Source organism: Rhinoraja longicauda, chromosome 2 (assembly GCF_053455715.1).
Source record: "Rhinoraja longicauda isolate Sanriku21f chromosome 2, sRhiLon1.1, whole genome shotgun sequence".
Classification (NCBI taxonomy): Eukaryota; Metazoa; Chordata; class Chondrichthyes; order Rajiformes; family Arhynchobatidae; genus Rhinoraja; species Rhinoraja longicauda.
The window spans coordinates 108,003,274-108,029,917 of record NC_135954.1 but is presented as its reverse complement, the minus strand read 5'-3'; the positions used below and the strand labels follow the sequence as shown (position 1 = coordinate 108,029,917).

The 26,644-nt window shown below is 40.4% G+C and overlaps 1 protein-coding gene across 5 annotated transcripts in view; it reads right to left on the bottom strand.

The window, feature by feature from the left end:
- LOC144608144 (rho GTPase-activating protein 12-like) overlaps nt 1-26,644 on the bottom strand; it is a 131,370-nt gene that overhangs the window by 29,230 nt on the left and 75,496 nt on the right. For all 5 annotated transcript variants that reach the window (XR_013549171.1, XM_078425561.1, XM_078425583.1 and 2 more), the window contains 4 exons: nt 21,099-21,182; nt 18,347-18,430; nt 18,096-18,157; nt 13,835-13,916 (listed from right to left, as the gene is read on the bottom strand). Coding sequence is in view for 4 of the 5 variants with exons in the window: in XM_078425561.1 (XP_078281687.1) it covers nt 13,835-13,916; nt 18,096-18,157; nt 18,347-18,430; nt 21,099-21,182 (312 nt within the window). In the remaining variant the exon portion in view is untranslated. The remainder of the gene's footprint in view (nt 1-13,834; nt 13,917-18,095; nt 18,158-18,346; nt 18,431-21,098; nt 21,183-26,644) is intronic.

Genomic DNA, 26,644 nt, shown 5'->3' with positions numbered 1-26,644 from the left:
CATAACCCCCGACACCCGTACTAATCAAGAACTAATGGCCAAATCCAGGATTTTAAACCAATTCACCTGACATTTCTGCAACCTTAAAATTTACTATGGATGTTGTTTATTGGATGCGCCTTTCCTGCATATGACACATTATTCTTAGTTTAATTTACGTTATGGAGAATTAAACAGTCTTTTCCATCCATTGTGCTGAATATGGAACAGATTGCTTTTCTTAACATTCAATGACGTAAAAATGATTACAGGCAAGTGTCATGTTCAAAGGCTCTAAAAAGATCAAGGCATTCAATACAAACTTTGAAACCAGGGGCTGAATACACCAGAATGCCAAATATGAAGAAAACATGGTCAAACCTAGGTTATTTGTTTGCATTTCAGTAAGAAAACATAATTACTGAGCAGAACAAATGAAGAATATCTTCAATATTCTTATATATAAAATTTATATCCAAAATATATAATTCCAGATGTGTTGGAGTGAGTATCTATTTTCCACAAATTGGGTTGCATAGTAAGCATAATTAAACACTGACATCTCAAAGAGCAGCACAGCGATGCAGCGGTAGAGTTGCTGCCTTACAGCACCAGAGACCAGAGTTCGATCCTGACTACAGGTGCTGTCTGTACAGAATTTGTACGTTCTCCCTGTGACCACATGGGTTTTCTCCAGGTGCTCCAGTTTCCCCTCACATTCCAAAGACATACCAGTTCGTAGGTTAATTGACTTTGGTAAGATTGTAAATCGTCTCTAGTGGGTAGGATTGTGCTGGTAGTGGTGTTGGGGGGGGGGGGGGGGGGGGGAGGAGATGATCGTTGGTTGGCGTGGACTCGATGGGCTGAAGGGCCCGTTTCTGCGCTGTATCTCCAAAGTAGACAGCAGATTATCAGCGGGACCAAGGATTAGGTCCTGCAAAATGAATTTAAGGAGATTGGGGGGGTAAAAACCAGGGCCTCAAAAAATAATCATCGCATATTTACTTCTTGTGCAATGTTGTGCTGGTTACAGTAATGGACCCGTTTAATGTATAGCTGGAGAATTCATGCAGTGAGGAAGAACTTTAGAGACCCAGGACACTGAACAGATTCTGAGGAAAGCTGTTCCTGCATTTGGGGGGAGAACTGCTCACACCCAGGCAAATCTAGAACCAATGTCGTCGTGGGACGTTTTGGAGTTCTGTTAGGGAGGGTTTAAATTAGAATGATGGCTGATGATAACCTCAGCAAGGTGGTAAAGAGAGCAACAAGAACAAAAAAAAGTAGTGCAGAATGTAAATGCAGATCAAGAGGCAAATAAAGCCAAGGAACAAACGAGATAATGTTTAAAAATGGCATACTGATAAGTCTAGAGACTCTGTATCTCAAGGTATGAAGTCTTTGTAAAAAGATAGGTTAACTAACAACAAAAGCGAAAATTAGTATGGTCTGGTGGTCATTAGGGGGTATAGCTACAATAGGATCAAAGATATTTAACTTTTAGGAAGGACACATTGGAAGAAAAAAATGGCGGGTAGCACTGTTTATAAATAGATGAAATACATATAATTGTGAGAGATGTGTAGGAAAAAAAACCGCAGATGCTGGTTTAAATCGGAGGTAGACACAAAATACTGGAGTAACTCAGCGGGTCAGGCAGCATCTCGGGAGAGAAGGAATGGGTGATGTTTCGGGTCGAGATACTTAGATGTGAAGTCATCCCATTTGGGTGGAAATGGAATTTAAAAACCAGCCAGAGAAAGAAATCACTGGTCAGAGTAGTGTGCAGAAATGATGGCCATAAGTTAGACAAGAATGTAAACCAAAAAACAAAAGCAGTATTAAAAAAAGCAGCAAAATAATTATGGAAGAATTTAATTTTCACATAGATTGGTTCAATCAAGTTGGAAAGGGAGGCTGAGAGAGCTTTCAGGTTGGATTTCTGAAACAATACATTATGAAACCAACCAAGATAAAGGATCGCTTGGATCTAGGAATAAGTAATGAGGCTAGTTTAATAAGTGATCTCAAAATAAAAATTACTCAGGGAGATGGTAGTCATAACATAATAGAATTTTGTACTCGGTTTGAAAGTAAGAAACTTGGAAACAGCTTTGTTTAACTTAAATAAAGGGAATGAAGAAATGTTGGAAATGCTCAGCAGGTTAGGCTATATAGGAAGGAATTGCAGATGCTGGTTTAAACCAAAGATAGGCACAAAGTGCTGGAGTAACTCAGCAGGACAGGCAGCATCTCTGGAGAGATGGAATGGGTGACGAGTCGGGTCAAGATCCTTCTTCAGACCCTTCCTCAACACCTGAAGAAGGGTCTCGACCCAAAGCATCACCCATTCCTTCTATCCAGAGATGATGCTTGTCCTGCTAGGCTAGGCTGTATATATGGTAAGAGAAACAAAGATAGAATTGGTTCAAGTGGACAGGGCTGATGGTTTAAGGAGAATACAAGGTTGCCAGCAACAGCGCACACACACAGAAAGGAAATTCAGCCAAGACAAATCCCTGTACGGGGTAAAGATTCTAAAGGAGTGTTGAATCGATCAAGGCTAACCAAGGAAATATAAGCTTCATTTGGAAAAGGCAAAAGTTAGCGGCAGACTGAAAGGCTGGGATAAATTCAGGATCCAGCAAAGCCAAAACAACATAAAGAGAAAAAAAATGAACTAGGAAAATATGGAAAACTAACTCGTTGTTTGTTTTAACATTCCTTCTGAGTATAAAAAGGAAAGGAAAAGTGCACATGGGACCCCTGGAGAATGAGACTGGGGAATATTTGTGTGAAACAAAAAAAATGGCTAAGGAGGTAAACATGGGTTTTGCAACAGAGTTTATGGTACGGACACCCCATTAAAGCTGGGAATAAATTAAATAGGGTTACTATCATGGAGGAACTGTTTTAGGTTAAAGGTTTTAGGTTAGGGGCATCAGTGGCGCAGCGGTAGAGTTGCTGCCTTACAGCACTTACAGCGTCAGAGACTCGGGTTCGATCCCGACTACGGGTACTGTCCGTACAGAGTTTGTACGTTCTCCCCATGACCGCATGGGATTTCTCCGAAATCTTCGGTTTCCTCACGCACTCCAAAGAGGTACAGGTTTGTAGGTTAATTGGCTTGTTATAAATGTAAAATTGTCCCTAGTGTGTGCAGGACAGTGTAAGCATGCGGGGATCGCTGGTCGGTGCGGACTCGGTGGGTCGAAGGGCCTGTTTCCGCACTGTATCTCTAAATTAAACTAACTAAGTTGAAGATAGACACAAAATTCTGGAGTAACTCAGCAGGACAGGCAGCATTCCTGGAGAGAAGGAATGCGTGACGTTTCGGGTCAAGACCTTCCTTCAGTCTGAAGAAGGTTCTCGACCCGAAACGTCACCCATTCCTTCTCTCCAGAGATGCTGCCTGTCCCGCTGAGCTACTCCAGCATTTTGTATCTATCTTCAATTTAAACCAGCATTTGCAGTTCTTTCCTAAACTCAGTTGATATGTTTTCTAGTTTGGATGGCTTTTTCTTAGGATTCTAAAAGTGGCCACTGAGATAGTGAATCCATTGTTTGTGATCTTTCAAAAAACACTAGATTCTGGAGAAGTATCAGAGGACTGGAAAACCGCCATTGTGCCACCCCATTCAAAAAGGGAGGAAGGAAAATATAGTTAACCATGGGATGATAAGCCTAACAACTATTATTGGAAAAAATGTCAGAATCAATTATCAAGGAAAAAACAGTCACATATTTGCAAAATCAATCTAATCAATCTCATCTCTTCAAGAAGAGAAAATGATCTCTGATGAATTTTGAACTTAGAGTAAATTGCAAACATATAGGATAGAGGGTAATGAGTAGATGTATTGTATTTGGACTTCCAGAAGACATTCAGCAAGGTGCCTCAAGAAATTAAGTCACAAAAACTCGTGCTCTGGAATACATGGATCAGGCAGCACATCTGAAAACACGGAGAGGTGATGTTTCAGGACCCTTCTTCAGACTGATTGTGGTCTGGGGGAGGGTAGGGGAAAAAACTGGAAGGGAGACAAGGCAGGACAAAGCCTGGCGAGTGATAGGTGAATACAGGTGAGGCGGGTTTTTCATCGGCAGATGGTTGGACAAAAGCCGGAGACGAAAAGACAAAGATTGTGAAATATTAATAGAAGAGGTGAGAATTGCAAAGCCAGAGGTGAGAATATATGTGAGGGGGGAGAGGAGTAGGTGCGGGGAAATGGAAGTGAATGTGAGTCCAGGTGGGGCACAGGGAAGGGAGGAAGAGGGGAATAAACGTAAATAAGTTGATTTTTGCGGCCACCCAAGCAGAATACGAGGTGCTGTTTTGCAAATTTAGCGCGTGGCCTCACTCTGGCAATGGAGGCAGCCGAGGACAGAAAGATCAGCATGGGAATGGGAGTTAAAATGGTCAGCAACCGGGAGATCCAGCAGGCCTTGGCGGATCGAAAAACCAGGGGCTCATTTTAAGATTGGCAACCTGTGACCAATGAGATGTCACAGGGATCAGTATTATTACAAAAAGAGATTTGGATTGCAAGAAACCCAGAAAGCTTGCACGCAAGTGCAGTAGATGCAGGGAAAGATAATTTAAACATTAGCCCTTATTTCTATAGGATTGAAGTAGAAAAGCAGGGAAATTTTACCGTAACCATGTAGTGCACCAGTGAGCCAAAATCAGAGTTTTAGTTTTCCTACAGAAATAAAGTTATTACTTTATATCAGTTAACGGGTAGTAAATTCAGGGAAAGTTCACGAGGATGATCCTAGTACGTGGAGTTCTTGTCCTACGAGGAGAGATTAAACAGGATAGTATTTTACATTGGAATTTGGAAGAATGAGAGGTGATCTTATGATTCTTAAAGAGCTCAACAGGGTAAATGCAGAGAGGATGCCAGATTCAAGAACCAGAGGACATGGTCTCAGAATAAGGAGGCACCCATTTGAGACCAGTATGAGGAAATATTTCTTGAGGGCTGTGTCTTTGGAACTCCCTGCCATAAAAAAAAACGGGGGGGGGGGGGGAAAGAGGAGGCGTTCTGTGCATATTTAAAGCTATGATGATACATAGATTTCTAATCAGTAAGGAAATCACGGGTATGGAGGAAAAAAGACAGAGACGTGGACTTGAGGAACATAGGAATTAGTCATGTGCCTGGTGAATGACTAAGCAGGTTGGAGAGGCTGAATGGCCCATTCTTGTTCCTACTAGATATGGATAAGGAAGGAAAGCTTATATTCATGTGCATTTTTTTTAAATGACCATTGCCTATGATATGAATACCAGTGCATAACTTTACCATCCATTATGGCAAGTAAAAATCCAGTCTAAACAGAAAAACATTGCAGAACCATATGCTCACATCACAAAGTGCCATTCACGGCAGTCACAAATCAAACGCGTCCTTGGGAAATGTGGCAGTTGTGAAACCATTTTTATCATTTGTCGTAACAAAACAACAAATTCTGTTGCATGTTAATGAAGTATATATTATAGCAAGATAAAAGCGAGTGAAAAGCCTAATGTTTATTCAAGCATTTTACAGCAAGCTATAATGTTGGAAAGTACATAAAAAGTCTTTTAAAAATCCATGCAGTTGTTTAGCAGGGTGCCAAAAAACAAATCAAAAACACCAGAAGCACTCACGCAAACATAGCCGAGAGAATTTCAAGTTAATGCCAGCCAAAATTATTGTAGCACGTAAAAAGCTGCTGGTATGAAATTACATAAGACATTTTTTCATTTTGCCAAGGTACATGCAGAAAGAACATACAGTGAACAGTTTACATAGGTGACTGGAGGTCGACACTTGACAGCAGATTTCCACTCGGCAAGAGAAGAAAGCAGGAGCTATGGGACCGAGGTCCAGTGGAAGAATGACTTGGTGGAAAGAGGGAAGAAAAGTGAAGTCACAAACGTAAAGCACTATGAATCAGCAGCAATAATATTTACTGAAGGCAGACTATTAAGATATCGAAGACAATATTTGGCAAAAATTCTACAAATTTCGAAATACTTCACTGATAAATTGGCTATTCAAGATGCTGTATAAAATCTATCACATGTGTGAAAATAAATCCGTATACATATTACAAAAGCAAAGTGCTGGAGTAACTCAATAGGTCAGGCAACATCTCTGGAGAACATGGATAGGGGATGTTTCGGGTACAAATCCTTCAGACCGATTGTTGGGGCAGGAGGGAAAGAAGAATCCTGGATAAAACGAGGGGCAGGAAACAGGTGGCTATAGGTGAGGGGGGTTGTTGATTGGCATATGGTTGGCAAAGGACAGAGATGAAAAGACAAAGGGTGTGAGGCAAAAGGTTTGAAGAGTTGTGAATTGTCAAGCTAGAGGAAGGTAATATAGGTGGAAGGGGAGGGGGAGAGAAGAAAGAGGTGCAAGTCCTGTTGGGGCACCAGGGAGAGGGGGGAAGGTGATGTTTAAGGCTATCTAACATTGGAATTTCAATGTTAATAGTGTTGGGTTATAAGCTACCCAAGCGGAATATGCGATGCTAGTCATAGAGACATACCGCACAGAAAAAGGACCTTAGATTCAACTTGCCCATGCCAATCATGATGCCCCATCTTGCTTGTCCCATCTGCCTGCATTTGGCCCATATCCCTGTAAACACTTCCTACCCATGCACCTGTCCAAATGTCTTTTAAGGTGCTGTTCCTCCATTTTGTGTGTTGCCCAACTCGGAAATGGAGAAGGCCCAGGCCACTATAGGAATGGGAAGATGAGTTAAAATGGTTGGCAACCCTGTGATCCAGTAGGGATTGGCAGACCAGGCATAAGTGTGCGGTGGGGACGGAGAAATTGAGAGTAGGGGTTAGCGTCTTTACAAGAGGCACGGTGGGAGGAAATGTAGCCCAGATAACTGAAAGTCAGTAGGTTTGTAGCGGATGTCAGTCGGTCGTCTATCCTGTGATAGAGGCAGAGAGATCAAGAAATAGAAACATAGAAAATAGGTGCAGGAGTAGGCCATTCGGCCCTTCGAGCCAGCACCGCCATTCAATATGATCATGGCTGATCATCTAAAATCAGACCCTGCTTTCTCCCCATATCCCTTGATTCCGTTAGCCCTAAGAGCTATATCTAACTCTCTCTTGAAAACATCAAGTGAATTGGCCTCCACTGCCTTTTGTGGCAGAGAATTCCACAGATTCACAACTCTCTGGATGAAAAGGTTTTTCCTCATCTCAGTCCTAAATGGCCTACCCCTTATTCATAAACTGTGACCCCTGGTTCTGGACTCCCCCAACATTGGGAACATTTTTCTTGCATCTAACCTGTCCAATCCCTTAAGAAATTTATATGTTTCTATAAGATCCCCTCTCATCCTTCAAAATTCAAGTGAATATAAGCCCAGTCGACCCATTCTTTCATCATACGTCAGTCCCGCCATCCCGGGAATTAACCTGGTGAATCTACGCTGCACTCCCTCAATAGCAGGAATGTCCTTCCTCAAATTAGGAGACCAAAACTTCACACAATACTCCAGGTGTGGTCTCACCCGGGCCCTGCACAACTGCAGTAGGTCTGCATTGGGAGAGAGGCATCAGAAATAGTCCAAGATAATTTGAAGGCAGGGTGGATGTCAGTGGTAAAGTTATTGAAATCAACGAGTTCTGCATTGGTGCAACACGTAGCCCCAATGCAGTCGTCAATGCAACAGAGAAAGTGTTGGGGGATGGTGCCAGTGTACATTTGGAACAAAGACTGTTCGATGTAGCCGACTAGAAGCCAAGCATAGCTGGGGCCTTTGTGAGTTCCCAGGTCACACTGACTTTTCTGTCCTGGGCCTCTTCCAAAGCCAGCCTGAAGCCACACACAAACTAGAGGAACAGCACCTCATATTCCGCTTGGGTAGCTCACAACCCAACTGTATGATCACTGAATTCTCGAATTTCAAGGTAACCCCAAAAGCCCACCCTCCCCTTCATTCCCAGGCCCCTTTCTGTTCCTCCCTCTCTTCCCTTTATTACTTCCTCGATCTTCATCATTTACAACTCTTCAATGCTTTTGCCCCACATCTTCTTTGTTTTCTTTCTGGCCTTTGTCCAACCATTTGCCCATCAACAACCCCCTCATCTGTATCCACGAAATAACTTTTTCTTACACCCTCCCATCTCTCTCCCCTCCCCCCCCCCCCCCCCCCCCCCCCCCCCCCCCCATCACACACACACACATACACACACAATCTGTCTGCAGAAGGTTCCTGACCCTAAACATCACCTGTCCATGTTTTCCAGAGATGTTGCCTGACCTGCTGAGTTACTCTAGTGCGTTGGTTTTTTTTTTTTTCTGCAAGTCAACATCTGCAGTTCCCTCATAAATATTATCCTTCTAAAAATATACATATTTTAAAACCCAATGCTTTGGGCTTTAAATACAAATATATATATTTTTTTTAACTCCCAAATTGCAGGTGATGGACACTGGAACAAAAATAGAAATACTGGAAGAACTCAGCCAATTAAGCTGCAGCTGTGGGAAGAGAAACCAGTTAACAATTCAAGACTTCCACAGAGTGTGCTAGGTAAGATAGACTATACATATTAGTACTATTGCAGTTAGACCTGTCAAGTGATATTATCATTTTCTGCTTTGGTAATAGAAACCTGAGCAAAACAAACAGGTAGAGGAACTCCACGAGCAGGCAGCATCTGTGGAGAATGTACACGGACAGCATTTCAGGTTGGGATCCAGCCTGAGACTGGTGGAATAAGCAAGTGATAATAAGAGGTTGCATGGGACAAAGCCTGGCAAGTGGTAGATGGATATAGCTAAGGGCGGGGGGGTCAGATTTGGGAATGAGGAGGGCGAAAATTAAGAATTATAATAGTCATAATGCTTAGCTTACAACAGATGCAATATCTGCATTTTAATTTCTGGGGGGGGAGGGGGGGGCGGGGGAGAATCCCTTTCTAAAAGCTTTTAAAACTGGCTTTGTCAGTATTTGTTCCACATCCCAAATTGCCCTGAACTGAATTGTTTGCTAGACTATTTCAGAGGATAGTTAAGTCAATCGTGTCATTAGGCCTCGTGTTACATGTAGAGTGGGCAAGAGAAGGACAATAAATTTCCTTTCCAACGAATTCAGTGAACCGTGAGGGTTTTTACAACAAAAAACTGATGCGTGTGCTCTTCCAATGACATTTTAGAAAACATAGCCCACTTGATCAAATAAATTCTATGTCTGGACAGAATTTCTGTTTCTATTAATGAAGGATCATCACAGATCTATTAAAAAAAGGATCTATTGCACACCAGAACAATGTTAAACATCTCTGCATCTTTTATTACCCAACAGCCTTTTACCTGCTTTTTATCTTTAGCCACCTATTCCACCCATCTATTAATCATTACCCCTCATTTGTATCCACATCACTTGTTAGGTTCCCCCCTCCCCCCCACCTCTATTTTCCAGCTCTTCCCCCCCCCACTTACACCAATCGTCTCAAGAAAGGTCCCAACACAAACCATTATCTGTCCACTCCCTCCACCAATGCTGCCTGACCCATTGATTCCCTCCAGCACTATTTTTTGCTCAAGATTCCATGATCTGCAGCATCTTGTATTATCAACAGAAACTCCTCTAGCATTGATTACCAAGATTCAGCTTGACCTGCAAATATTTAATACTTAGGTGTATAAAATCATGAATAGATCAAGAATAGATTGGGTAGATACACAGTCTCTTGCCCAGAGTAGGTGAATCGAGGACCAGAGGACATAGGTTTAAGGTGAAGGGGAAAACGATTTAATAGGAATCTGAGGGATAATTTTTTTACACAAAGGGTGGTGGGTGTACGGAACAAGCTGCCAAAAAAGGTAGTTAAAGCAGGGACTATCCCAACGTTTAAGAAACAGTTAGACAGGTACATGGATAGGACAGGTTTGGATGGACATGGGCCAAACGAAGCCAAGTGGGACTAGTGTAGCTGGGACATGTTGGCCGGTGTGGGAAAATTGTGCTGAATTTGTATCACTTATGACTAGTGACAATTAACAAACTTTGAAAGAATCTTTCCATAAAAAATGAGTAGTTGGAAAGGAGGAAACTGAAGGCCTGTTTAATGTCTTCAATATTTTGTAGAGATTTAATGTGTTAGGTGTAAGGAAGATGCTTCCACTCCAGAACTACAAACTAATAAAGCCAACAATAAAGTTAGAAAAAGTAACAAATGATTACAATATGAACTTGCTACCAAATTATATAGCCAATAGCATAAATACATTTAAGAGTCAGTTAAATAAGCAGGTTGACCTATTCCTCCATTTAATATAATCATGGTTTATATGCCTCAATTTCATTTGTTTCCTCTCCCTAAACGAATTTTGTATCAATCTTGCCACCGCCTCTTTTGACCAGCTTATTATTTTGCACTAGTACAGTATGCAGGGTAAAGGCATGGAGGATTTCATTATATAGATCAACATTTTTTTAATTAGGCTGATGTCATCTCTATAAGTAATGCCAAAATGTATAACAATGACCTATTCAATTGGATGTTATTGTCCGAAAATACAGACTTGATTCATTGATATCTAAGAAGGCTGAAATTATTTTTTAAAATCTAGAACAGCATTCCTTTATCCTAGTTTTTTCCCTCTTAGATTAAAGAAATTGCCCTTTGTTGCAATAGTTTTACAGGCATACTGTATTCTCTGGTACCCTTTCTGACATGGCATTCTGCAAGGAATTGATAGGATTGATTCTGTGCTTAAACCAAGCAGAACTAAGGGGAAATCTTAACGATGAAGATTTACAAATTAAAATCTTAACAATGTTCTCAGCTTTTAAAGTGAGGTTATTCCATTCTCAATTTCCAGGATGTATTATTGGAGTTTTACTTCCCTCTGGAAATGCTGCATTATGGAATGACCTCAGATGGACTTGACCATAAGGACATCAAATTGAAGCACAGAAAGATGGGCCAATTGCGGCTGCCACTCTGTTACTTTTAATAAAATGCATGAGGCAAGTCTTTTGAACCAAGCTCTGAGGGCCTGGGTCAGGGATATGCACTGATGGAGTCAATGTTACTTGCAGTAGGTACCATAATGAGGCCCATGGAAATTTAGACTTGGTGGCCATCCAAACACTGTAGATAGTGGAAATTGGAAATAAAAGCAGAAAATGCTGCACTCAGCATGTCAGACAACATCTGTAACAAAGTTAATGGTTCAGGATGAGACCCTGACAAATGGTCTTTACATAGATGCTGCATGACCTGCTGTTGAGTTTTCCAACATTTTCAATTTTTGTATTAGAATAACTGTCCATTGATATACCACACAAATAGTGTTGGGGAGCTAATAAATAGGGATACCATTACCTCCAGTTTTATATTCAGCTCAGATAGCTGTGATGGCTGATGCATGCCTAATGGCAAGTCGATACAGAATATTAAAATGCATGGGATCTATGGCGACTTGGTAGCTTGGATTCAGATCAAGCTTACCTGCAGAAAACAGAGTGTAGTGGTGGAAGGGTGTTATTCTGGCTTGAGATCTGTGACCAGGGATCTGGTTGGTTTGTAATTTTATAGACACCAAAATTGGTGGAGTTGCAGGCTGTCAAAGAGTGGATGTGGATCAGTTACAGTTATGAGCAGAGAAATGGCAGATGGAATTTAATCCAAGGAAATTGTGAGGTATCTGTGGGAGGTCCAATGCAAGGGGAAATTATATAGTTAATTGCAGGACCCTTAAAAGAGGTACAGAGAGGCAATGCATGTTGAAAGCGTGGTTAAAAAGCTGTTTGATATGCTGGCCTTCATCAGTCATAGAATTGAGTATAAGAGTCACAAAGCCATGTTGCAGCTTACTAGTCTCAAAGGGTCAAGGCTTCTTATTTTGACATATAAGGCTGTCAATAAGCAAATAGGGACCATACCAGCTCCCTGTAATCTAATTCGTTCTATCCCTATCTCTTTATATCGTTGTTACCCTACAATTTATTCTTCATCAAATATATTAGCTCCCTTTTGAATACTTTGCCACTATCTGCACTTAGGTTTAATTTACAGTAAAAAGGTAAAGTGCTAGAGTAAGTCAGTGGGTCATGCAGCAACTCTGGAGAACATGGATAGGCGATGTTTCAGATTGGGATCTTTCTTTAAAACTGATTGTATTGGAGGGAGAGAGCTGGAAGAGAGGTGGGGGCGGACGGGACAAAGCTTGGCAAGTGATAGGTGGACACACGTGAGGGAAGGTTTTGATTGGTAGATTGTTGGACAAATGGCAGAGATGAAAAGACAAAAAGGTAGTAAGATATGGAGACGGTTTCTCCTGAGATCTTCAGCAAGATCAAGAATAAACTAATTGATCATTTGGCAGAACACTTGCACTCGGACCGCCAATGCCTGCTGGATCTCCCGGTTACAATTTAAATCCCCTTCCCATGATGACCAGTTCTGTCCTGGGCCTCCTCCATTGCCAGACTGAGGTCAAGCTGGAGGGAAAAGCACCTCATTTTTCACTTGGGTATCTTACAATGCAATAATATGAACATTGGTAACTAAACTATCAATGCCCCTCAGCCCCCCCTTCCTATTTCATATATGACCCTTACATCCTTAACTCACCACTTTTTATCCTTTTATCTTTGGCCTTTGTCCAACCATCTGGCAATCAAAGCTCCCTCACCTGCATCCACCTATCACTTGCCAGGCTTTGCCATGCCCCCACCTCTCTTACAGCTTTCTTTCCCACCCCTACTATAAGCAATCAGATTGAAGAAGGGCCTCGATGTGAAAGATCCCCCTATCGATGTTCTCCAGAGATGCTGCCTGGCCCTCTGAGTTACATCAACATTTTGTGGAGCACAAGGTGAAAATCCAAGGACATAGCTCCTTGAATAAAATCCTAAACTACACTCCAGCTACCATCACACCAATGTGTTGTACATTCATAAACTTATCAACTTTTGTTAACTTTATCTTTCACATACAACGATGTTTCGATTATTCTGCTTTGCAGTATTTTGTTGTAAACAATGTTCTATTTTCTATCTATAAATGCCACAATCATACACTTCTTGTGCAATGGGATTGTTTAACCAGTGATTACTGGAGGAAGATAAAACAAACACATATTTCAGCAAATACTCAAACATTTTTTAAAATGCAGGTGGAACAGTTTCAACTCCCATACTTGTAAACCTAAAAAAAATGCAATAATTTCTGGTATAAAAATAACTGACATTTTCATATATACTCATTACTGACATGCACCTCAAATTAGAAGACAGAAGTTAAAAAAAAAGGAAAATAAGCAGTTGAGTGCACTGCAAGTTATCCACCTTTAACACTTCTATGACAACAAACCAATAATTTAATATAATTGGATATGCGTAACTGTATCATACAAATGAAATAATCATTAACAGCACAATTTAAAATTTGTTTATCACTGTATGTTAACTCACAAATTACACTTACAAAAAAGATCATACAATAATGCCATGTTTCAGCGATGTGAAGAATTCACCATAGCGTCCAACATCCAATTAGTCTGTCACAGTCCTAGTACATTTTGTCTACACTGTTTGCAAACTATGTTTGCATCCTATACACTATATCAATGTTAATTGCTTACATTCTGTACCAAATAGCAAAGAAATATACATTTAAAAATTAAATATAGTGACTTACATTCACTAATAAGTTTACTTTCCAATGACTAATGATGATCTTTGTGCTTATTTTATTTATTGCATATTAGCGATGCATATTGATTTAATGTTTTGAATAGTTTATAAACTATTCAAAGTAAAATTTATCTACTTATATGTAGATGCTATGTTGCATACATTAATATAAAAACATTACCCATGCAGTTGAACTGCCTTGATTTTTAGCGAATAGCAAAGATGAACCTTGCAAGACTGTCCAAGATGATGTCCAATTCTTTCTGTGATATTAAAAAAAAAAAATAATAATCGTAACTATTCAAACTAAAAAGTACAATTAAAAACTAATTTACTGAATAAAAAATACTTGTATTATGCACCTTGGTTTTAAGAATTATAGATGATACAGATATACATAAAATGAAATGAACAATTTTAACAGTCATAACGTTTACTCATCTTGTAATAGATGCAATCTTTCAATTGCTAGTAAAAAAATATTTTTTCAAATTCATTTATATGTTGTGGAGGTCACTGACTATGTCAACATTTGTTCTTTATCTCAAATTGCCCTGTACTGAATAGTCTTTTGGGCCATTTCAGAAGACAGGTCAATCCTGTTGTTAGGTCTGGTGTCACATGTAGTTGGCAAGATAAGAACAGTACATTTATTTTCCTCAAGAAATTTAGTTAACATTAAGGGTTTTACAACAAATAGCTAGTCTTCCAATTATATTTCAGAAAAAAACTATTGCCCTTTCGATCATATAAATTCTAGGTTCACTAAATTCCTTGAGGAAAAGAAATGTACCAGAACCAGAGGGCACAGCCTTAGAATAAAAGGCTATACCTTCAAAATGGAGACGAGGAGGAATTTCTTTAGCCAGAGGGTGGTGAAACTGTGGAATTCATTGCCACAGATGGCCGGGGAGGTCAAGACATTGGGTATTTTTAAGGCAGAGAATGATAGGTTTTTGATTAGGAAGGGCATCAAAGGTTATGGATAGAAAGCAGGAGAATAGGGTTGAGAGGGAACAATAGATCAGCCATAATTGAATGGCTGTATAGACTCGATGGGCTGAATGCCATAATTCAGCTCTTATGTCGTATGGTCTTGATAGCATTTTTGTTTATTTTATTGGAGATCGCATAGTCCTATCAAAGACGACCACAACTGCCAGGACAGTTTTAAACGTCTCTGCATTCTACTTCAACCTCTATCTCACCCTTTATTCCGTTGTCCACTGATGATTGAAGCCACAGCCTCAGCATCTACAACCACCCTATGGTTCAGCATAGGGCTTAGGTTTGAGCCAGTTTCTTACTCCCATTCACTACTCAACATCCTGTGGTACTGCAGCTGCAGTCACACTTGTACTTTCCATCAGCAACTCCAACCTCAACTTGTCTGATGGAAATAAATCTGCTAAGACAAACTAAGCAAGGACTTTTCTGATCACAATGGCAGAGGAAAGAGAATTCTTGGCATAAAAAAATAAATCAGCTTAAAATCTGCAAAGTTGTAAGTCTTTCACAATGAAGCCCTTCAATTTTGTAAAGTAGCAGCAGCAGCAGCAAATGCCAAAACGGTGCCAGCAGGCTATTTTGTTTGACTCCCTCCACTCCACCCGAACCTGTGCCTACTACCAACCAAGAATCAACCCTCACCACCAGTTCATCTTCACCTATGTCTGAAGCTCAATTTCAATCTGTGTCTCTACACCACCTTCCACAGATTTCCAGTAATCCTCATTCCTCCAATCCACACCTTGTTGAGTGTACATTTGACTCACTAATTAATACAACACAAGAAGCTACCATTCTGCTGTAATGATTATTTGAAGCAGCTAACCAAAGTAGTCTTGTTTCCTTACCTTTTTTGTACTGCCTTAATACTGATCTAATGAATTACAGTCTGGAATGCAGTATTGTAAAGGAAATGGAAACAGTTTCAGGAATATCTTTCAACAGGAAATTGGTTGTGTTATTTAATTATTTAATAATATAACCAATTCCCAGTTGGAAGGTATTCCTGAATTTGTTTGCACTTCCCTTACAATACTGCATTCCAGACTGCAACTCACTGTATAATAAATCTTTCATCCTACTTTCAGTTCGCTCTTCTCTGGCTACTGTCTAGAAATGTCTCTGTATTCACTCTTCTATTATTTTTCATGATATTCATCAACTCCATTAAATCTCCCCCTTAATTTCTCTGCCCCAATTATCTCACAGTATGCTTTGTATCCTGATGAAGTTCAATTTTAACAATAGAAGTAGTTTATTGTGGGGGTATTTTGGCAAATGTTTAAAAAGTCAAAGGAACTCTAAACGGACACAAGGAGCTGCTGCTGCTGGATAACAAAAAAGGCACAAATTGCTGGAATAACTCAGTGGGTCGCGCATCACCTCTGACCCTTTCTTCAGATTGATTGTAGTTGGGGGGGAAGGAAAACTCAATGCTTGATCCATCTGGGGAGGGGGACGGTGTGGGCAGTGAGAAAACTGTGTGATACAGAGGAAACGCAGGTGACGGATCCATCTACATCAGCACGTTTACTAAGGAAAGAGGACATTTTGGATGTCCAAGAGAGGAAATACTCATGTTGAGAGCAGATGCAGTGGAGACAGAGAAATTGAGAGTGGGGGATGGCATCTTTGCAAATTGCAGGGTCGGAGGTGCAGTTCAGTATGGGAGTCAGACATTATTTATGAGCATTTAAATTAGAAGCAGAAACAGAGTATTTAGCCCCTCAAGCTTGCTCTGTCATTTGATAAAATTACAGCTCATCAGATTGTAACCTGTAATCCTCGTTCCCATTTAGTCCGAGTTACCTTTCTACCCCATGTTTATCGAGTATTGATGTAAATATTTTAAAAACATATTCCATGATCCATACCCCTTTGCCCTTATGTTCTCTTCAGCTCATTTACATTGCAAATTGAGGTCACAGCACTGATCCCACACATTGTATATTGCCAGCCAGAGAAAGATCCATTTATGCTTACTCTGTTTCTTGTTGGCCAGCTCATCTTTCATTCACGCTAATATGTTTCTTCCTACATAGGAGTGGGTAGTGTCTATGTGGATTTTAGGATGGTATTTGATAAGGTCCTTGATGGTTGGCTGATCCAGAAGATCAAGATGCAGAGAGTCCTTTGCATTCTGAAATGGTTTACTGACTGCCCCGACCGCGGGAGAATAAAGAGGGAAGAAGTTTGAACTTTATTGCCTTCCATCACAGCTAGGAATGTGGGGAATCCACTATGGTGGATGTTTATGTTAACTTTTATGTAGTTGTATATCTTGTTGCTTTTTTAAAAATATGGCTGTATGGTAAATCGAATACCACTGTGCCTTAATTGGTACACATGACAATAAAAGACCTTGAACCTTGATAGAAGATAGAGGATTGAGGCGGAAGGGCATTTGAATGAGAATGTACAAGGCATGATTAGCAGGTTTTCAGATGACACTAAAATGGGTGTCTCTGTAATGGCTATCAGATCATATTTATATCTATTTGCATTCTTAGTTCACCTGTTTTTTTTCTTTAAATGCTAAACATGCATTTAAATACCGAGCTTTTGATTTGGTCCTTTTTATTATTTTTTTATAATCTGCAGTTTGGCTATGGATTTATTCCTAGAATGGTACCTTTCTCCTTCTTGTCAACAGGCTGTTTCATTTCCTATTTTTATATCTTGTGGGACACTGATGTTAAAAATTATCCTGGACAATGTTTTGTCAACTATCTTCAATGATTGCAGTCTGTGTGTCATGAAGTCCACAAGTTGGGACTATCCCAACATTTAAGAAACAGTTAGCAGGTACATGGATAGGACAGGTTTGGATGGATATGGACCAAATGCGGGCAGATGGGACTAGTGTAGCTGAGACATGTTGGCCGGTGTGGGCAAGTTGGAACGAAGGGCCTGTTTCCACACTGTATCACTCTATGACTATCGTTCTAGACTACTTATCCAATCAATACTGCCTGTTATTGTATGTTTTTTTGGCATGCATAAAAAAGGGATAAATAGTTTTGTTTCTCATTATCTTAGTATATGCCTCCACATCTGACATTAGGCTGAATGGCCTACTTTAATGTGGGTTGGACTTTTTTCCATTTCTCGGTTAGCAACATTTACAATTTTCCAGTCCACTGGGTCTAGTCATTTCTTCCAAGAGCATCCCAAGATTTTAGCCAGAGCCTCCACTATCTTTATCTTTGTCTCTCTGAGCAACCTTGAATGCATGTTACCGGTTGTCCCTTCTTTCTTTCAGTGTTATTGAACAGTTATATTCCTTAAAAATATAATGTATATACTCAACTTATAATTAAAGTTTGGTCAGTTTTGTTGTGCAATGTCATACTTCTCATCCAGAAAGCATCATTGGCGCGGAACACTCAACCATTTCAGTATTCAAACTGAATGCCCATGCCTCAAGTACTTACCTAACTTTTTTACCATTCTCTGTGATTTTCGTCATAAAAAGTAATCCATATTTTTCCGAAACCTACAGATTTAATGAAATAAACAGGTGTTCATTGTAAAACAAAAATAAGCAATGAGATTGGATTAAATAATTTCCAGTTAAACCAATTCAAAGCCATTCCCATTCACTGAAAATAAGATCACATTATTTCCTGCAGCAAATGCCTAGAACTATTTTGATAGAATTGTTTTTCACTTAAGGTATACTTACAGTTGGTGATGGCTGTGGACTCTTTGGTGATGAAGGAGGCTCATTGTTGTTGTCATGAATTAGCTTCGGACTAGTTGCAGGTTCCTGAGTGGGAAAAAAAGAAATGCCATTTGGGTTCAAACCACAAGTAGCATTCAATACCACAGTAAATCCCCAGGTACAACAGGGTTCCACCACTGAGAACAGTTTGTTACACGAACTACTCATAAGTTAGATATGAACAAAAAAAAAAGCGTGGAGAGGCTCAAAGAAATAACTGACAGGAGAGTGAGCAGGTGTGAGAGGAGCATCCACCAGCCAGCCTCACTGACTCGGTGAGTGTGCGGATGAGTCTGCTCAGCACTCCTAGCATAGATTAGTTCGACCCAACCCTTAAATGTTGGGGCTCAGGTAGTGGGGAAATGTTCGGGGAATAAGACATGCAGAAATGGCCCTTTAACGCTCTGCAGAAAAAGCCTGCAGCTGGCAAATCCATTCCCATTCATCTCTAGAGACTCCCAAATGCCAAATGCTTGATTCTAGGCATTGGGTGTCCATAGGTTGGAAGTCAGTAACCTGCAGAGGACCTGCATTTAGTTATATTAAATAATAAACTACAAAGAAAATCAAGATGAATGTTTTTTTAAAAATCAAATTCTCTGCAATTCCTTATGAACTAACCATTCTATCTCACAACCGACAGATATTCGAGTGACAATAAGCTGCTTGATAAGATTTGCAAAGAATGGTGATAGAACTTAATATTGATAATTCTGTGGTGTGGCATGCTGGGAAGATAAATAAAAGTAGGATTTACATAATGAATGGTAGAAACCTCGGAAATACCGAGGTACAGAGAGGCTTGGTGTACAAATTCAATACCCTGAAGGTGGCAGCAAAGACAGATAAGGTGGCAGATGGGATACTTGCCTTCGTTAGCTGGGCTTCTGACTATCAGAGCAGGGAGGTTATGTTACAACTTTATAAAACATTAGTTCACCACAGATGGAATACTGGGCAGATTTATCTCCACACTACAACAAAGGTGTGATTGCACTGGAACAGATACATATGAAATTCACCAGGAAGATGCCGGAGATCGAATGTACCAGTTATGAGGAGAGAATGGATGGGCTGTAATTGCTTTCCTTGGAGATGAGGCGGAACAAGAACTTGCAGGAGGTATACAAGATTACATGGGGCATAGATGGCAGGAAACCTTTGCACAAGAGCAGATGTTTAAAACTTGAATCAATGGTTTATGGCAATAAATTTAGCTGGAATCTTGAGGAATAATCTTTTGACCTAGAATATGATTGGAATCTGGAATGCACTGCCCAAGTTGGCGATGGAGGCAAAGATTCAACATTTACCACAATTAATTATCTAGATGAGTACTTGAATCATCAAGGTACAATTGCTGGTGAATGGAACGAGTAGAGCCGGAAACATTATGGTCAGCAGAGACATGGTGGACCAAGGCTGTAATGGTCCAAATCGCTTAACAGCATTGATGTGCAGAGGGAGAGAGGGATTTAGGAGTCCAGTTCATATAACTCACTGAAGGTGGATGTGGAAGTTGAAGGAACTTATAAACAATCAGGCCATAAAGGACCCAGAGGAGAAATGATGTTCATCAATAGCAAACATTTCAGAAGAAGGGTGGAATCAATCATTGTGGAAGAAAAGAAATTTAGGAGCCGAGAAATATTCTTCAACATTAATATCAGAAACGTTGAAACAATGTTCCTCTGCCACAATCTTACTCAGGCAGGTAGTCATTTGATTGATTCATAGGCATTCATTTGGTGGTGCAGAGAATTAGAGCTTGGATCATGTCAGAAGAGGTATGGATGATTTGAAGGAGCAGGGGGGAGGGGAGTGGGTGGGGGTGAAGTGATTTGCTATGCAAAATCTCTTATTCACATCATTACGCCTACACTACAACAGCTAAAATGGAAGCTCTTTTATATTTGTGGGATTGCATTAGAAAGTTATCTAACAGTACAAATTTTGAATGCAGAGAAAATGCGTGATTATTATTGACAGTGGAGTGAAGAACTCAAGAACAAATCAATTCGATGTTTGCTGAGATTTTTTTTTAAACCACAACTTAGCGATATTCACATTAATTGTTCTACTACACAATAAAGATAATTCACTGGCATAATTTAAACTATCATGGTTTTAAATGACACATAAATGTTAGGTAATGATATAATAAATCAAAATTTCATACATGTATAAAAACAGGTGTAAATACATTTGGATATACAAATACAATGTGTTATCAACAGCAAAATAAAATTAGCTTCAACCACAATGTACATTCCCTAAACTTTCTAGTTCTTTCAATATTGAATGAAACTTGTAGCAATTATATGACGACCTGTCACTGAAAGAAGAACAAGCATGATTGCGATCTACAAAACCTATAACCAAGAAATTCAATCTGAAAAATGAAATAACAAATATGGTGCAATGAACTTCAGAAATTAAGTCTACAAGGAGTCAATCCTAATCACGCCAAATTGTAACAAGAAATATCCTTTCATAATTTAAATGTCAGAGCAAACCGAAGAGCTACCAGAACAGGTGAAAGCTTATCTTTGAAACAAAGCATCACTCGTGAATTGTTATTAATCTTACAATTAAGCTCTAATTAAAATTAATAGTCAATATAAATTTAAGTGATATGTTTGCACCAGGATAAAGGGAAATTATTTGACTGATATTTTTGGATAATTTGTATTAAAACAGTAAAAATACTAACTTGATCGGGGTGCTGCGACAACAAACACGAAGATGAAGCAGAGAGATGTTCAGAGGAGTTGCGCTTGTGCTTTTTGGAAGTGAACTGGAAAAATCAAAATGTTTACTTATTGGTTATTCATTTATCCTTTTTTTTGTTGCTTATTGTATATTATTCCAATTTATAGTGCTCATTCATTAAACAGTATTTACTCGTATTTTCTCATGTTTTAATTGTTTGTAAAGATGATTTTTTCTTATTCCTTTCCTCTCGAGATGCTGTCTGATCTGCTGAGTTACTCCAGCTTTTTGTGTCTATCTTCGCTTTAAACCAGCATCTGCAATTCCTTCCTACACATTTGTACACCAGTATCAGGCTTCCTGATTATTATGGAACCATTGTCTCACTGTGGATCAACTTATCTCAGACTGCCAAGCAGGTGTTATCAACCAGAGAAGTCTGATATGAGCTGCAGCTACCAAATTTGACTTCCTGCTCCTCTGCTGAACTTGCTATTGAGCCGAGCAGAAGACTGCCAAGCTGCAAACAAAACTGGAAGCTCTTAGTAACTGATCCCCAACTTTGTGCCAGGGAAGGTGGGTCACAGTTAATTCTGCTCATGTGATATTATACATTCCCACAAAACCTTGTGTTATAAAAAACTGCCATCAGCGGTCTTAACGACTACCGTCCGGTAGCACTCACACCGGTCATCACAAAGTGCTTCGAGAGACTGGTCCTGCAGCACATCAAAGCCAGCCTCCCACCCACCTTCGACCCACACCAGTTTGCCTACAGAGCAAATAGGTCTACAGGGGATGCCATCGACACTGCTCTTCACACTGCACTGACCCACCTTGAACATCAGGGGAGCTATGTGAGGATGCTCTTCCTCGACTTCAGCTCTGCCTTTAACACGGTCATCCCGAGCAGACTGGTCACCAAACTTTCCGACCTTGGATTTTCCCAAACCATCTGCCAATGGATCAAGGACTTCCTGACCAACCGCCCCCAGACCGTCAAAATAGGCCCTCACCTCTCCTCCACCATTACACTGAGCACCGGCTCACCACAGGGCTGTGTGTTGAGCCCCATCCTTTACTCCCTCTACACTCACGACTGCGCCCCCACCCATCCCACCAACACCATCATCAAGTTCGCGGATGACACGACTGTGGTTGGACTCATCTCAGAAGGAGATGAGACAGCCTATAGGGATGAAATCCAAAGGCTGGCAGCATGGTGTTCAGTGAACAATCTGGTCCTGAACTCCTCCAAAACAAAGGAACTTATAATTGACTTTAGAAAAACCAGTGGAGATTACGACCCACTCTACATCAATGGGGTCTGTGTGGAAAGGGTACCAGCTTTCAGGTTCCTGGGTACGCACATCGCAGAGGATCTTACCTGGTCTACCAACACCATCACCACAGTAAAGAAGGCACAGCAGAGACTCCACTTCCTGAGGATCCTCAGGAAAACCAACCTGCAGGAGAAGCTCATGTTGTCCTTCTATTGCTGCTCCATCGAGAGTGTGCTGGCATACTGTATAACCACATGGTATGCCAGCTGCTCAGAAAAGGACAGGAAGGCCCTTCAGAGGGTCATCACGACGGCCCAGAAGATCATCGGCTGCTCACTGCCCTCCCTGGAGCACCTGTTCAGCCTACGCTGCCTCAGTAGAGCAGGCAAAATAATAAAAGATCCATCCCACCCCGGCCACCGTCTGTTTGTTCATCTGCCCTCTGGTCGACGTTTCAGGTCGATCAAATCCCGAACAAACAGACTTAAGAACAGTTTTTACCCCAGGGCCATACGAGAACTGAACACTACCTTTGCACTAGGCAACACCGTTAAAAAATCTTGTACTTAATATAATTGTATTTAATTGTATTTATGTATTTATTTGTTTTTGCATTTATTGCATATATGTTTGTACGCACCGTCAGGATTGGCTATTTTTTTAATTTCGTTGTACTCGTTGCAATGACAATAAATGAATATTATTATTATTATTATTATTACTACAGTGCTGTCGAGTCAGAGTCAGACAGCACAGAAACAGGCTCCTCGGTCCATTTTGTCCATGCAGACCAAGATGCCCAAACTACACTTGTAGCACCTGCCCACATTTGGCCCATATCCCTCTAAACCATTCTGTCCATGTACCTTACCAAATGCCTTGTAAATGTTGCTATAGTACCTGGCTCAACTACCTCCTCTGGCAGCAACATTTGTGCCATATACCTACCACCCTCATTGAGAAAAAGTCACTCCTCAGGTTCCTATTAAACCTTTCTCCACTCACCTAAAACCAATGTCTCCTGGTTATTGATTCCCCTATCCTAGGTAAAAGACTGTGCATTTACCCTATCTATTCTCCTCACGATCTCATACACCTCTAGAGGATCACCTCTCAGCCTCTTGCTCTCTAGGGAATAAAGTCCTAGCCTGCCCAACCTCTCACCATAGCTCAGTCCCTCAAGTCCTGGCAATATCCTTGTAAATCTTCTCTGCACTCTTTCCAGCTTCAGTTTGCAATTCACATTTAAAGTTATTTTTCCCGCTGAATTTTCAAAAATAAAGGTAATTTCAATAGCAATAAATTTATTTGTACTCCTGCAAGCTAAAAATATTTACAAGGCTGTGAATAAGTATGAAATGATCACCTGCGCTTAAAGTTGGAACTGTGTTCCTAAGAGACAATAGTGTCTGATCACTGTGGGAAGGCTGCATAAAAACATAGAAAATAGGTGCAAGAGTGGGCCATTCGGCCCTTCGAGCCAGCACCGCCATTCAATATGATCATGGCTGATCATCCACAATCAATAACCCGTGCCTGCCTTCTCTCCATATCCCTTGATACCATTCGCCCCAACACTCTCTTGAAAACATAGACATAGAAAATAGGTGCAAGACGAGGCCATTTGGCCCTTCGCGCCAGCACCGCCATTCATTGTGATCATGGCTGATCATCCACAATCAATAACCCGTGCCTGCCTTCTCTCCATATCCCTAGATTCCACCAGCCCCTAGAGCTTTATCTAACTCTCTCTTAAATCCATCCAGTGACTTGGCCTCCACTGCCTTCTGTGGCAGAGAATTCCACAAATTCACAACTCTCTCTCGGTGAAAATGTTCCTTCTCCCCTCAGTTTTAAATGGCCTCCCCTTTATTCTAAGACTGTAGCCCCTGGTTCTGGACTTGCCCAACATTGGGAAAAAATTTCCTGCATCTAGCTTGTCCAGTCCTTTTATAATTTTATATGTCTCTATATGATCCCCTCTCATCCTTCTAAACTCCAGTGAATACAAGCCTAGTCTTTTCAATCTTTCCTCATATGAAAGTCCCGCCATCCCAGGGATCAATCTCGTGAACCTACGCTGCACTGCCTCAATTACAAGGATGTCCTTCCTCAAATTAGGAGACCAAAACTGTACACAGTACTCGAGATCCAGTGTACAGTGAACAAAACATCCAGTGAATTGGCCTCCACTGCCTTCTGTGGCAGAGAATTCCACAGATTCACAACTCTCTGGGTGTAAACGTTTTTCCTCATCTCAGTCCTAAATGGCCTACCCCTTATTCTTAAACTGTGACCCCTGGTACTGGACACCCCACCCCCCACCCACCCCCACCCCACAACATCAGGAACATTTTTCCTGCATCTTTCCTGTCCAATCCCTTAAGAATTTTATGTTTCTATCCTCCTAAATTTCAGTGAATATAAGCCCAGTCGATCCATTCTTGTTAAACAGGTTTATTCTTTCTATCCTGTTTAAATCCAAGACAGATTGTTTATTCGCTTGTCAATTTACAAAGTAATTTTTAAATGGTTGCCCGGTTCATGATTAAAATATCGTTATAGCCAATTCAGCCTGTGTAATGCAAATTATGTTCCTTAATTCATGACTCTTGTTATATCTAATTGATCCAATTATAGCAGAACTATCTGTCATTGTGTATCCTGTGGAGAAAAATGGTTACGTCAGGGCTAGTAGTTTAAAATTTACTCTCCTGTGTTTAATAATTGGTATCAAGTCAACGTGCTTTGAAATATAAAAAAATTGTTAAACTTAGCAATTTTAATTTTAAACTCATATATTCTTAAACTTATTGATTTTTAATTTAAACTTACCTGTTCTTATATCTAAATTATTTACATAGCTATCAAAAGTTTTTTTTGTGGTTTTTTGGTATTTGTGGTACAAATGCTTTTTTGTGGTTTAGCACATCTTATTTTTTGTACTCTTATGCCTCTCTAAAAACACTTGATTGCGTTACAAGAGACATACAGCATAGAAACAGGCTTTTTGTCCCACCACATTGAGGAGCATCCTTTGAGAGCGAGATTAAAAAGAATCCAAAGGTATTTTGGACAAACGAGAGAGTAACTAAAGAGGCGGTAAAAGCATTCAAGGACAAAGGGGAGGATTTATGCCTGAGCCAGAAGTGGGCAAGGTATTAACTTTGCATTGGTATTTATCAAAGAGAAAGGCGTGGAGGATAGCGAGATCATAGAGGAGAATGCAGATATTCTGTCACACATTGACATCAAGCAGGTTGTGTTGGTTTTGTTTAAGAATGTTAAGGTGGATAGGTACTGAAGGGATCTGTCCGAGATTATTCAGAAAGAAAATATTGTTGGGGCTCGACGGAGATCCTTGAATCCTCATTAGCTACAGGCGAGGATCCAGACGACTGGAGAATGTTGTTCTTTTGGGAACAAAGTAGAAAATTATGGACCGTCGGTGTAACTTGAATCAGTGTTCGGAAAACTATTGGAGAAGACTCCTAGAGATAGGATTTACTCACATCTGGAAAAGCAAGGATTAATTAGGGATAATCAGAAGGCTTTGTGCAGAAGAGGTCATGTCTCATAAACTTTATTTTGTTATGAGGTCACACCGATGATTGATGAAGATAGGGCAGTGGATATTGTAGCAAAGCATTCATCAAGGTCCCTATGACAGGTAGATCAAGAAAATTTAGGGTATTCAATTCAATTCAAAATTAAAGTAAATGTGATCCACGGAAACTAGGTAGATAGAGTTCAAAATTGGCTTTGCATTACAAGACAAAGGAACGTTATTCTGACTGACTGGAGGTCTGTCATCAGCTGTGTTTTGCAGGATCAGTGCTGGGACCTCTGTGGTTTGTGATATATATATATATAGAACACAGTACAATACAGCACAAGAACAGGCTCTTCGGCCCACAATGTCAATGCTGAAAATGGTAAAACCATCGCTTATCCACCTACTCATAACCAATATACTTCCCTTCTCTGCATATCCACATGTCTATCCAAAAACCTCTTAAATGCCACTATCCTACCTGCCTCAGCTACCAACCCTAGTAGCGTGTCCCAGGCATTAATCGCCTCTATATTAAAAAACTTGCCCTGCATGTCCCCTTTAATCGTTGCACCTCTCTTCTTAAAGCTGTGCCCTCTAGTATTTGATTTTCCATCCTGGGAAAAATGTTCTGACTGCATACCCTATCAATGCCTCTCACAATTTTATATACAGATCCACCACTGATTTTCCTGCACCCTTGGTTCCAGA